General features: G+C 36.5%; 1 protein-coding gene across 3 annotated transcripts in view; it reads right to left on the reverse strand.

Moving 5' to 3' along the window:
- ryr2a (ryanodine receptor 2a (cardiac)) overlaps nucleotides 1-13,349 on the reverse strand; it is a 657,734-nt gene that overhangs the window by 151,052 nt on the left and 493,333 nt on the right. For all 3 annotated transcript variants that reach the window (XM_051919561.1, XM_051919560.1, XM_051919559.1), the window contains 7 exons: nucleotides 12,267-12,397; nucleotides 9,135-9,455; nucleotides 8,206-8,446; nucleotides 5,836-5,923; nucleotides 5,369-5,461; nucleotides 4,193-4,363; nucleotides 2,180-2,239 (listed from right to left, as the gene is read on the reverse strand). In XM_051919561.1, the coding sequence (XP_051775521.1) occupies nucleotides 2,180-2,239; nucleotides 4,193-4,363; nucleotides 5,369-5,461; nucleotides 5,836-5,923; nucleotides 8,206-8,446; nucleotides 9,135-9,455; nucleotides 12,267-12,397 (1,105 nt within the window). The remainder of the gene's footprint in view (nucleotides 1-2,179; nucleotides 2,240-4,192; nucleotides 4,364-5,368; nucleotides 5,462-5,835; nucleotides 5,924-8,205; nucleotides 8,447-9,134; nucleotides 9,456-12,266; nucleotides 12,398-13,349) is intronic.

Here is a 13,349-nt window from a genome sequence, read left to right on the forward strand (position 1 = left end):
TGTTTTCTGAAATGTTTGTTAAATGTTCTTTTTCCTGTTGTGCATTTATAAATAAATATTAAAACTTATTAAGCCTGCTTTCCTGCTGGTATGGTTTGTCCTATTTGTGCCACTGAGAACCAGGAAAATGAGTTATTTTCTCAGCTAGGTCAATCAACGCTGTAAGAAATAAACTATAGTAATGTCATTCCTAGGTGAAGTCTTAAGGTAGTAAACTATAGTCTTCGGTGCAAGTCCACTGCAATTGTGAACTGTATATCACTAAAGGTTAATTAAGTGAATGAACAGAGAAATGGGAGTAGAGACAGAGGCGTAATATATAACCATAGTCTATAGAAAAAGAATCTGTGCATCTGATAAATGGGGATTTAATGTTTTTAGGAAAAGTGTCCCCAAAAGCCTTATCATATGCTTAAAGAGAATAAGCACTAGGTTTAAAGCAGTGTGTTTTTGAATTTAGATAAATAAGACAGCAACAAGTAGAAATAGTTCACCTTTAGCCCATTGCCAGGAAAAGCTACAAAATTAGGATACTTTAAACGCTATAAACTGTATAAGACCAATAATAACAATTACACATTTAGAATAACATCCCAAGGGCCAATATGGATATAGCTGCCATATGAGTCATGCAACAAGGTGAATGGTCAAAACAATAAAAGTATTAGGTTATGCATTCAAGTAGCAATGCTTCTCAAAAGTAAACTCTGGTTACTTCTGCTACAGTTTTGCAGTTTGAGAAAAATGAACAAACTAATAGAGTAATACCTCAATTAAAAAAGTAGATGCTTGCCAGGATTATAGCTTGTTGTAAGTATACTGGACATGTATTGTAATGACTCGGGGGTGCAGGGGAGGTGAGTTTGTGGGCTCCCGCGGTTTGCTATCCCATTCCTTGGCTGCATTATAACAAAGTTACCACCACATCAGTTTTTCAAAAGGTTCCTTACATGCAGCTGCACACACTCTCATCTAGCTCATTCACTGCTTAGTCAGTTAACGCCGCTGGTTCCACTTCATACCTCAAGTGGGTTCACATGCAATAACATCTGACCCACTTTACCTAACTATGTGAGAAGATACAAGTGAGGATCCTTATAGAGACTTGCTGGAGACCAAGTGCCAGACAAATAGATGTTAGTAGCAGAGAAGCGCATCTCTGAAATGCCTGAGGGTTAAGTGAGCTCAATCCATACCACCCACACTTCCACGCTCTGTACTGGCTTCTTTCATGACCGAGTGCTACCCCCTGTGGTTTAATATGTGGCACTTCTTTTATTGAGTATCTACTAACTTTATAATATGCTTTTTACTTTCTAAAGATGCTGCTTTGAATTTTTGTGACATATTATGCAAAATAAATGTATTACTTTAAAAATATTAATATCAATGCAGTATGTGTGAAATAACTAAGCATTATAATAACTAATATAATAACTAAGCACATACAATATGAAAAACAGACAATGTCTATTCTGTGCCTGTGCACACAACAACAGCACTCTAGCAGAATGGGACTTGAATTTGTGTATGTACCATAGCATATTTTATGCTGACTTTGACATAAAGGATTTTCATTTCACAGGATTCTTTAACAAAGGTAATTCCTGTATTTGAATTTATATCAAACATAGCTTCACATATTTTTTAACTTTTTATTTTAGGATTAAACAATTATTTCTAAAGGCAAATAAACTCAATATTCCCAAATGTATATTTTAAAATAAAACATGGCTTTGATTACAAAAGTCTATATGGGAAATTATCTGATCAAATCTCTACACCTTCATTCTGCATATACTAAAAAATGTTTGTTTAGTTAATCTGGATGATAATCACATCGTCTCTTTTCAGCAGAAACACAGGTCACAAAGACTGAATGTCTTGATTTAATATAGCTACATTATTTCAATTAAAGCTACTGACTGATTTTTAGTCGTCTCAAAGTATATATTATGTCATGCTTTGTCTCTGTTCTTCATTAAATAATTTGGATGCAAAAACAATATTGTTTGCTCTAACAAAAGGACAGACATCAATGAATTGTTTTTCCATCTTGTTTTGAAATGTAATTTATATACATTTAGTAATAAAGCACCAGATAGCTTTGTCTTAAAAACAGGCGTAGGGTTTAATAAGTAGGAATTATTTTAACATAACTTGCATTCCACAGACTTACTTTTCCTTGTAGGTGAAGGTTATTACGAATTATTTCCCTGACTTCATCTTCTGTGTCCTTCTGTTTAAAATAAATAAATAAATAAATAACTACATTGAAAAAAATGATTTTACACCTAGATATATATTTGAACAGAAATTACAGTAAACATTAACACGTTTATTACAATATAAAAAAACCTTAAAAAAATATTAACGTGTATACCAATTCCATCTAGAGGCACATGTAAATAAGATTAGGCCAGTTTAACAGAAATACACCTGCTTGCGTTAAATAAGTGTGCCTCAGACTGATCAAGCATGAACTCAAATGACTTTTCAAAGACATTTCTAAATCATTTCTAAATCATATCTAAATGGTTATTGATCAATATTATACCTATTCCTTTAGTGGGATCAGAAACCTTACAAAAATAACCTACAAAAATAAGTATATACTCGAGTATAAGCCGAACTGAATATAAGCCAAGGTACCTAATTTTACCTACAAAAACTGGAAAAACTTACTGACTCGAGTATAAGCCTTGGGTGGGAAATACAGCAGCTACTGGTAAGTTTCAATAATCAAAATAAATACCAATAAAATTACCGTACATTAATTGAGGCATCTGTAGGTTAAATGTTTTTGAGTATTTATTTCAAAGAAAAACAATAACAAAAACAATATAGTATCTCTCTCGCTCGCTCTCCCTCTCACGTACCTGTGTGTGTCTCTCTCTCGCGGGCGCGCGCGCGTGTGTGTGTGTGTATGTGTCACTCTCTCACGATCTCTCTCTCTCTCTTTCTCTGTATACTCCAGCTTTCTGTCAGGTTGGCGGGGGCAGCGGGACCTGACTCGAATATAAGCATTTTTGGTGCTGAAAAACTCATCTTATATTCGAGTATATACAGTAATTTGATTTTATGTTGTAGTCAAACTAAGGTTTTGCTTCTGCTGCACATACTTATTGAACACAAAAACAGTAACAGAACTGACACAAGTAAGTAAATAGAGGCTAAATATAAAATTGCTGTGTAATAACACTGCACTACAATCCTTCGCAACAGCAAAATAACACAGCTTAGCCAGGACCCTGCCATATGGGTGGTAGTTATATAGTTGCAACTTATTGACCAGTGTCTCTTTGAAAGTGAAGGGGAATGAACACCACACCCAGTATGTTCGGAGTTCCAGTTCAAGTGTAATATTTTAAGTACCACTGCCACTAATTTCTAACTCGGTGTTAAAATCTAGTCAAGTATTAGTTCATAGGGAGCATCTTTAAGTAATTCAACAGGTAACTGGCACCACCTGAACAGAGAGGGGGATCTATCACTGTCCAATTCTTGTTTTTCTACCCACAGGTCATGGGCTCACTGGTTGGATGGCATGTGACCCAGTTCCTCCTCCACTACAAAGCCCTGCACCTTCCGGGTTGGCAATATATAAACCAAGAAGCCACCAGAAGGCAGGATTCATTCTTGAACCTGCACATAAAGAGGTCTGAGAACTTCTACAAGCTATTTGTCTTTCTGTTTTGGCCCAAACCCACAAGTCTTTGTTATTTTGTACTTTTTATCATCGCCAAATAAAATGGAGCAGCCAGCTGGTACCCCAATGATTTGTTTGCCTAACTTCTTCTTCTTTTAAACCATTAAAATCTGTATGAGTTAGCATATGGCATTAGAAGCTTTCCTTCTTTGAGGTATTTGGAACTTCTGTTAACGGCACCTCCTTCAGAAAAAATAAACTGTTAATAACTTTGTTATAATATTTCTCATTCTAACCATCCTTACTTTTATTTTCTTCATAACTTTATCATTAAGTGACAGAAGTATTATGATAATGCAGTGGTTGGAACTGTTTTGCTTGGACAAGCAACATAATTATATAATTACATGTTTCTTTGGGATAGGCATTTTATATTAATACGGACATTTTTATATTGTTTAGACTGTGCTATAATATAAAAGTAATAAACAGTTCATAATAAAAAATACCTTTAAAACATAGCCTAAGAAGAAGATTGCTTACCATAATGAACCTATGCTTTGCCAAAGCAATTAATTCTTGATCTCCAGGTGCACATATATTTAAACCAATTGGGAGAAGCCTTTTTAATGCGGCTACAATAAGAGATGTTTGCAATGAATATCTGTCTCCTTTTCTCTTTAACTTTTTTCTCTCTTGATCCAAAACAGCACCCTGCAAACCAAATACATGCACAATTATCTTCAAACAAGTTATTTAAATGAATAACAACACAGTTCCACTAATGAAGAAACAAATACTTTGAATCATGACAAAATAATAGTGCAGTCTACATGACAGACAACAAATTGTTCCATGCTTCAGGAATCACCCCTGATGAACTGATGAATTTACAATTTCTCTGGTTACTTTCAAGAGACAGAAATAACATTTGTAACAAAAAATCTTTAATAATGTAGAATTAAATATAGGAATGACTTTTTTAGCAATGTACTGTGAGGGATGGCCGGACAAATATTCCTGTCCACACCTCCAAGCCGCTAGATGGAGCTCTCCCAACAACATGGAAGTGCCCCAAATTCCAGCAGGGCCATATGGACATTGTAGTTTTTATAAACAGCCTTGCTGAATACCATGGGGACCACTAGGAGCCGCTGGAGGGAAGCTCACAGAGTGCTACGTGCCCTATAACCCGGAAGTGCGTCATAAACACATGACCGGAAGGAACGACGTGCTTCCGGGGTGAAGAAGTGGAGTTTTTATATGACCTGGAAGTGTTCCTAGTCACGTGGACAGAGAGGGCGAAACACTTCCAGGTCAAGGACTATAAAAGGACTATGGGAAATCCCAGACGTTGAGCTGAGCTGGGTGGAAGGGTGGCAACGCGTCTGGGAGTGAGGAGGATTATTAATTTATTGATTTATTGTCTATTGTGTTTATTTGAAGATTGTGGAGAAGAGGGTGCTTTGTACACGTTTTGTCCTAATAAATATAATATTTGGACTTTTACCTGGTGTCTAACGTGTGGTCTGAGGGTTCAAGGGGTCACGGGGACCCTTTTTCTAAGACTCTGTAAAGCGCCTTGAGCATGGGAAAGGCGCTATATAAATAAAATGTATTATTATTATTATTTATTATAAATCTGTCACAGTACATAATACAAACAGCAAATCACAATGGTGCAAGTGAACCCAATGACATTAGAGGTGGCATCCGTACCTTTGACATTTTTGATTTGGTATCAGTAATTAGAAATGACATGTTGTTGATCTCATTCTGAACCACAAAGTTCTGCTCCTCCCTTTTGAAATTCTAGATGGAAAAAAATAACGTGAATATTTTGTTTAAATATTAGGAATGCTGAAAGATTAAATAATTTGAATCTTTATGCAAATGTTTATAGCTTGCAATATATTATTTGTCATTAGTTTAAAAACGTGGTAGCATCCAGAGGCTACGGATGCAAACTGCTACAAATGTAAATGAACACATTTCCAAAATACTAATTATTCCAGTATAAACACTGAATAATAATAATAAAAATAATAATAACAAAACAAACTTTCTTGAAAACTTGCACACAACATTGCTTTGTTTGTTATGTGCCCTGTTAAAGTAACAGAGGCCATCAATAAGATTCTTTAAGAGTTTTATATGACATATTCACAATGAAGGGAATTGCTTACATGGGATTTTGCCCAGAATATGAAGACTTCTGCAACCATACGAAATAATTCTTCTGCCTCTGCATTTGGTTCTTTCAGCCACTTTGCTCTAAAGAAGTAATGTGATCAATTAGTATTATAAGCTTAGAAAAACAATGAAGACAATAGGATTGCTATAGACAGCTGTCACTGACTAAATATAGCAAACCTGGTAAGTCTGAGTAAGTAAGAGGACAGAGCCGACTATACTTCTTTAGAAGGCTGGTTTCTTTCAACATCTGCAATAAGATGCTGCAGATGTTCTATCAGACGGTTGTGGCGAGTGCCCTCTTCTACGCGGTGGTGTGCTAGGGAGGCAGCATAAAGAAGTGGGACGCCTCATGCCTGGACAAACTGGTGAGGAAGGCAGGCTCTATTGTAGGCACGGAGCTGGACAGTTTGACATCTGTGGCAGAGCGACGGGTGCTGAGCAGACTCCTGTCAATCATGGAGAATCAACGGCATCCACTAAACAGTATCCTCTCCAGACAGAGGAGCAGCTTCAGCGGCAGACTGCTGTCACTGTCCTGCTCCACTGACAGACTGAGGAGATCGTTCCTCCCCCACACTATGCGACTCTTCAATTCCACTCGGGGGGGGGGGGGATAAATGTTAACATTATACAAAGTTATTGTCTGTTATATCTGCATTTTTATCACTCTTTAATATTGTTTTTTATCAATATGCTGCTGGAATCTCGATGTATAAAACCTAAACTTGGCGTAAAGCCACATACATTTTCACAGTAGCTGAAACTCTGGTGTACGCAAGTTGTCCGCTCAGTTTTGCAAACTGGTGGCACCCAGCCTCAAAACAGTGCTTTTGTTCCTGTGTGGTTTCCCTTTCTTTTTTAGATCCACATCCGTTACGCAGCTTTATCATATACACTGCAATTAACAGCATATTGTTTATTAGTTTAATTCCTGTAAGTGTGTATTTTTTCTAGGGAAAAACAAAATGTTTGGTCAATCAATGGAAATATGTACATCTTGGCCTTAATAGTTTCTAAACAAATTATTCAAGTACCTAATTTATGATGAATTCAAACAAACACAAAAATAAAAAAATGAAATTGTCTGCTGATAACTGGGCTTTTCACTTGCACTTCATTATTAATTAGTAGTTAGTTAAAGAAAGCAATTATTAGGACAGTCTAACTGTAGAACATATGTAAACTGAAACAAAAATAAAAATTAAACTTTGAACTACTCTGCAACAATTTACACCAAAGTAAAAACCTACTGTATTTGTAATTTCTAAGAGCGCAGGCAGAGCTGGAATAAGAAGTACATCAAAATGATAAACTGTACAAACTGGCTTCCAAATAAGACCAGGATTATGAGACAAATTAGCAACACAATGGCCCACTAGAACCAGTGTAAAGTACACCAGTTCTAATGAATGAAAACAATTTTGTCTAGAAAGGAGTAGAAGGTTCCTTTTTTCTTCTTCATCTTTGCTAACAATTTTATATTAACAGGATCTTGGATGAAGAGGCAAGCATTTGGTAAACATACAATTTGAATTCTCTTATCCACTTTCTAAACTTGCTTTTCCTTGGTAAGGGTCATGGTGGAGTATAAACCATCCTGTCAATTATGAGCACAAGGCATCTGTCAGTGTATGTTTGAACTCTTGGTGGAAATCAGATTACCTCAAGAGAAAATGCACAGCTAAAACCAAGTCTACGCAAAAGGTATCCCAGCCAGCAACTGGATCAGGGTACAAGTGCTATGAGGCAGTACTGACGTAAACTGCAATTCCTAACAATACACATAATATTGAAGAAAGCACTACAAACTGGTAACAGTTCCCTTATGATTTTTAAAATACACAAAATTGTTATTGTATGCAACTACTTCTGTTGTTATCTAATGACATTTATCAATTCATATATAAAAAACAATTACTCTTGTCAATATAAAATGCTCTACACAGAGCTGATGTATACATTTGATATGGTAAGGTTCAAAATAAATAGACAAATATGTTATAAAATAGCCAGAAAGAAAGAAAAATTACTCCTAAACAAGAATGCATTTGTTGCATTCTTAAAATGATATTTCAGCTTAGTAACCAGGGTAGTTTTTTTTTTTTTAAAAAGGAAAGCACAATGAAAGTATGTACTGTATTTGATTAACAGTGTGATTGCCTAAAGATTCCTAGCCGTTTACAGCACAACTTGTTTCTTGAACATTTTTGTTTTCCATTTTACCTTATATATTAAAGATGCATCCAATAACAAAATCACAAAGTTTGTTGCAGTAATGAGGATGAAACATTTTCAAGAATATCCTATAAACAAAATATATAGACAGGAGAAGAAAGAATGAATGGCAAGTTATTAACTACCTGTTATAATCTACAAATCTAATAAGTAGAGGATAAAAGGCGTAGAGGTCACGGGCTAGTATAGTGAATTCGTCAAGAATAAGGAGTTCGGCTTCAGACATGTCTCCTCTGCCTTCTGCCTTCAGGTGCTCCTCATCTATAAGCACTGTTGCTGCTTTTTTCTTTAGCTTCTCCATAAGTGGCAAAAAGTGGGTTTTGAGAAGTTGTGGCTGTGCCTTGCTTATGATTGGCTGTGAGAACACTGAAAGGAAAAGATAGAAAAGTGAGAAACTCACAGTGGTAACATCAATATTGGCACTGGCATTCCTTCCCATTTTTCAGTTAAGAGATAATGAATGTTATTAGACACCCAGTTCATAATCCCTTACACACGTTCACAGGTAGTGGACAAGAGATGTCATATTTGACTTTATTTTGATGTACACAGTTGTAAAAAGTGTTATCAAAAGGTGCCTACAGTAGTTACATCACATATATGACTAAAATTAACAATCTGTACTTAACTACCAATATTCTCTACCATGACAAAATTATTTTAATAACAAAGAAATGATATACATTCAAATATCATACATTCTGTATTTTCAAGCAGTAATGCTTGAAATACAAATATATTTTTAATCAAAAGAGCTCTGTCTCTGAAAATGAGGACATGCCAAAGCTGTATACCAATATAAGAATAAAAAATATATAAAGAATATAGAACTAATGAACAAGCAAGTTTTACGTCATATATTTTTCATATTTTTGAACATATTCAGCAATAACAATTTAATTAGTACATAAACAATACAGCATTATGATGTAGGAAAATGCTGTACAAGCTATGGTATGACTAAACTAGTAAAATATACTATGCACAAAAACAAAGACACTAGAGAACTAGACAGTGTCAAATGAGGTTTGGAATGAGTTTTATTTGACATTACCTGCTAATCGTTTCATCCAAGCACCTTCATCAATACCAAGATTATTGTAAATGATTTTCAGGATATTTCCTAACAATGTATTCATGTGATCGGACGTCAAAGCAGTGCAGCACATGTCCATTTTGTCTGGGTTGTTTTCAGGTCCATGTTCCCACCAATGAGACATATAACTACAAAGCATTGGCAATATAACCTCCATCACATGTGGCATCTGTGTATATCGTACCCCAGATTCAGCAAGGTCCATTATTTCTTCAAGCAGTTTGTCCAAGAAAGGAATGCTTATACATACATCTTCAACCTGAGCTGGCAAGTTAAGAACTTTAATATAAAACAGAAATGAAGATAAAAAGATTATTTGTATAACTCTCAGTTTGACATGTACAGTATAATTTAATCCTTTTCAAGTTCAATACATTCAAATGGGTACAAAAATATTTTTATTTTAAGCTTACATGAGACAAAAACAACAGATATAAGACTGTTTCTGCAAACATTATAATAATCAAAAGTACATGTACACCATAAAGGATTTGAGTCCAGTGCTCTGTATCTATGAGACAGCAGCTCTGATCACTGCACCAACAAGCAATCCTTAATTCTGATTTAATACTCTAAAATGTTTGAGGCTGACTGACAATCCATTAAGGTAAAACAAAACGGGTGTTACACAGCTTTGTCTCATACTGTATTTTAATGAGAATGAATTAATAAGGTACTTTTTTAAAGATTTGAAAGGGAAGGTAAATGTAGATGCTAATATGCCTAGTGCTGTTGCAGTATATATTTGTGTTGCTTTCATAACTCTAGTATGTTAGCCTGACTGATTTTATTCAGTTCACACCCATACACATTGCATACCTGCACCTGAGAGACACTTTTCTATTTTTTCTCTTACAAATGGTTCCTTTAAATAACTTGTGATACATATTAAACCAAGCAGACTTATACCTAAAGAGTTAGTCCAATCACTTTATTATGTAATGGTTAAAATAGTATTACATTTAATGTTTTTCAGTTTTTAGAAACTTGCCTTGTTGGCACTGACTTATGGAAATACAAGTTAATGGTAGGGCGGCACGGTGGCGCAGTGGGTAGCGCTGCTGCCTCACAGTTGGGAGATCTGGGGACCTGGGTTCGCTTCCCGGGTCCTCCCTGTGTGGAGTTTGCATGTTCTCCCCGTGTCTGCGTGGGTTTCCTCCGGGCGCTCCGGTTTCCTCCCACAGTCCAAAGGCATGCTGGTTAGGTGGATTGGCGATTCTAAATTGGCCCTAGTGTGTGCTTGGTGTGTGGGTGTGTTTGTGTGCGTCCTGCGGTGGGTTGGCACCCTGCCCAGGATTGGTTCCTGCCTTGTGCCCTGTGTTGGCTGGGATTGGCTCCAGCAGACCCCCGTGACCCTGTGTTCGGATTCAGCGGGTTGGAAAATGGATGGATGGAAGTTAATGGTATATTTGTATAACCATTAACTTCCTTGTCTTCCCTCACATTTGTAGGATAAATGCTGTCAATTACCAAGAACCAGCATTTTTTAAACACTTATTAACTCTCAGTACCTATGATTGACACCATGAGCTGATAAAAGGAATTCTAGCCGGGTCACAGAGGCATATTCAGTTAAATGTTGAGTTGGGAAAATGCTCAAAGGACAGCAGGGAGAAGACAGCAATGCAGGATGTTTAGAACCACCTGTGTATTCCGTGTAGCAACTCTTATATTACTCTTCTTTCAAAGACTACATGGTTACAATGGCAGATATCAATTTTTAAGTCTGAGATCACGATCCAGCTTAATTGATATAGTAGATACTAAGCAATCAGCATTGATATGAGGTAAACTGAGAATAGTATGTATACTGCACCTTCAAGTAATGATACATGTGCACTGAACTCAAGTACACATACTTAACAAACAACTTGCATATCATCTACCACAGGGGTGTCGAACTCCGGGCCTGGAGGGCCGCACTGGCTGTAGGTTTTCATTCTAACCCTTTTCCTAATCAGTGACCAGTTTTCACTGCTAATTAACTCCTTTTCCCTTCATTTTAATAGCCCTGTTTTTAAGGATTCAGTCCTCTGAACTGATTTGTTTCTTCATTGAATGACAACCAAACAGAAATGAGATGTGAGACGAGCCAACAGATGACCTAAATACCAACCAATTTCACTCCAGCTAATCTCTTAATGTGGAGCCAATTCTTGCTGTTAATTAAACCTGTTATTTAATTCCATGGCTTTTTGCTGCTCTCATTCTGCCACAGCAGACATTTCCAAAACTGTTCATTTTTCTGTTTTTTTCTAAAGAACACCGTCAAAATGTTTTGGTGACCTGAGAGATCAACCTTACTGTGACCACCTTCACCTTTCTTTATTTTCAGATATTGTGTGATGGGCACAGGTCAGCTTGTCATGTGGTGGCTCCTTTTGTGTCTCATTACTGTTTGAGTGCTAATTAAGGAAAAAGAAACAACTAAGGGGCCTGAGTCATGTTAATTAAAACTAAGGGAAAAGAAGTTAATTAGCAGCAAAAACTGGTCACTAATGAAAGAGATGGTTAGAATGAAAACCTGCAGCCACTGCAGCACTCCAGGACCAGAGTTTGACACCCGTGATCTACCAGCAACAGCAACATTAAAGAAGGTATTAATTTTTAAGATGTCTATAAGAGGGCGGCACGGTGGCGCAGTGGTAGAGCTGCTGCCTCGCAGTTAGGAGACCCGGGTTTGCTTCCTGGGTCCTCCCTGCATGGAGTTTGCATGTTCTCCCCGTGTCTGCGTGGGTTTCCTCCGGGCGCTCCGGTTTCCTCCCACAGTCCAAAGACATGCAGGTTAGGTCGATTGGTGATTCTAAATTGGCCCTAGTGTGTGCTTGGTGTGTTTGTGTGTGTCCTGCGGTGGGTTGGCGCCCTGCCCTGGATTGGTTCCCTGCCTTGCGCCCTGTGTTGGCTGGGATTGGCTCCAGCAGACCCCCGTGACCCTATGTTCGGATTCAGCGGGTTGGAAAATGGATGGATGGATGGATGTCTATAAGAAGTGAAACCAACCTAAGAAAACAATTCTTGTTGGAAATTCAATAATCAAGAATGTTACATACAGTGTAGACAGCAGAAAACATAAAAAAACAAATAACTAACCTGTTCTTTCTCTTGAAGACTTTGTATTGTAGATGGAGTAAGGATTGTGTTTGTTTAGATGAGGTTCCAAAAATGACACAGGAAAGGCACCTGCAAAGGCAGCGAGACATTCACCCAAAGCAGGCCTCTGTCTGCAAATGAAATTACATTTTTCAAAATCAAAGGACAGACAATCAGACATTTAGCAGTTTGCTTTCTTATGTTTTACTATTAAAAAAATGGAAAGAGATTATTTCTTATGATTATACAGAATAAGGCACAGTAATTAAACTTTCAAATAGTTTAAAATGAGCAACTGCATAAAAACATACAACAAATAGGAGTACTGGTAAACAAATACATATACATGTTTGCAGAAAAGAAGGATAAAGTGTAATAATAGGTAGGGTTAATATTTATAAATTTTTTCCAAGCATTATGAGGCAATCACTTTATGTCAAGAGTCACATTCCTGATGGAAAGACCATTCTTATAATGTAATTACTTAAAAAACTGCATTGAAAAAAATTAAAAAAAATACGCATACAGATGTGGTGGCAGAATGGTTCAGTAGCTAGCGCCATTGCATTACAGATACAGGAAATTTGGATTATTTCACAGGGTGGTCACTGTCTGCATATCCATACTTCTCTCTGTGTCCATATAGATTTTTGGTAATCCACTGGGTTCCGTCCTTAAGCCAAAGATGTGTATGTCAGTGTAAATTTTTATTCTAAAGTGACTTTGTATTAGTGAGAGTTGGGTGCATGTACATTGAAGGACTTGTATGTCATCCATGGTTATTTCCTATTGTAAGCACAATCTTGACAGAACATGCTTTGATTCACCAAAACCCTGTAAAGGGAAAGTGGGATCAGAAAGTGAATCAGTAAACTAAACAGTGTCCTACTACTAACCCTAACCCTAACCAAACAAATGATTCAGTAAGTTTTTGGATTATTAGCATTGCTATTTATCTCCTTATTTCACTGTAAAACACCTTAAATGATAATAAAAAAATACCTTTAGAATAAAAAGCACTAAAACATCCTTGAACTGTACTTAAAATATCAATCAAACATTTAGTTATACTGTATATTTTAT

This window comes from Erpetoichthys calabaricus, chromosome 15, assembly GCF_900747795.2.
Source record: "Erpetoichthys calabaricus chromosome 15, fErpCal1.3, whole genome shotgun sequence".
In the NCBI taxonomy this organism is placed as follows: domain Eukaryota; kingdom Metazoa; phylum Chordata; class Cladistia; order Polypteriformes; family Polypteridae; genus Erpetoichthys; species Erpetoichthys calabaricus.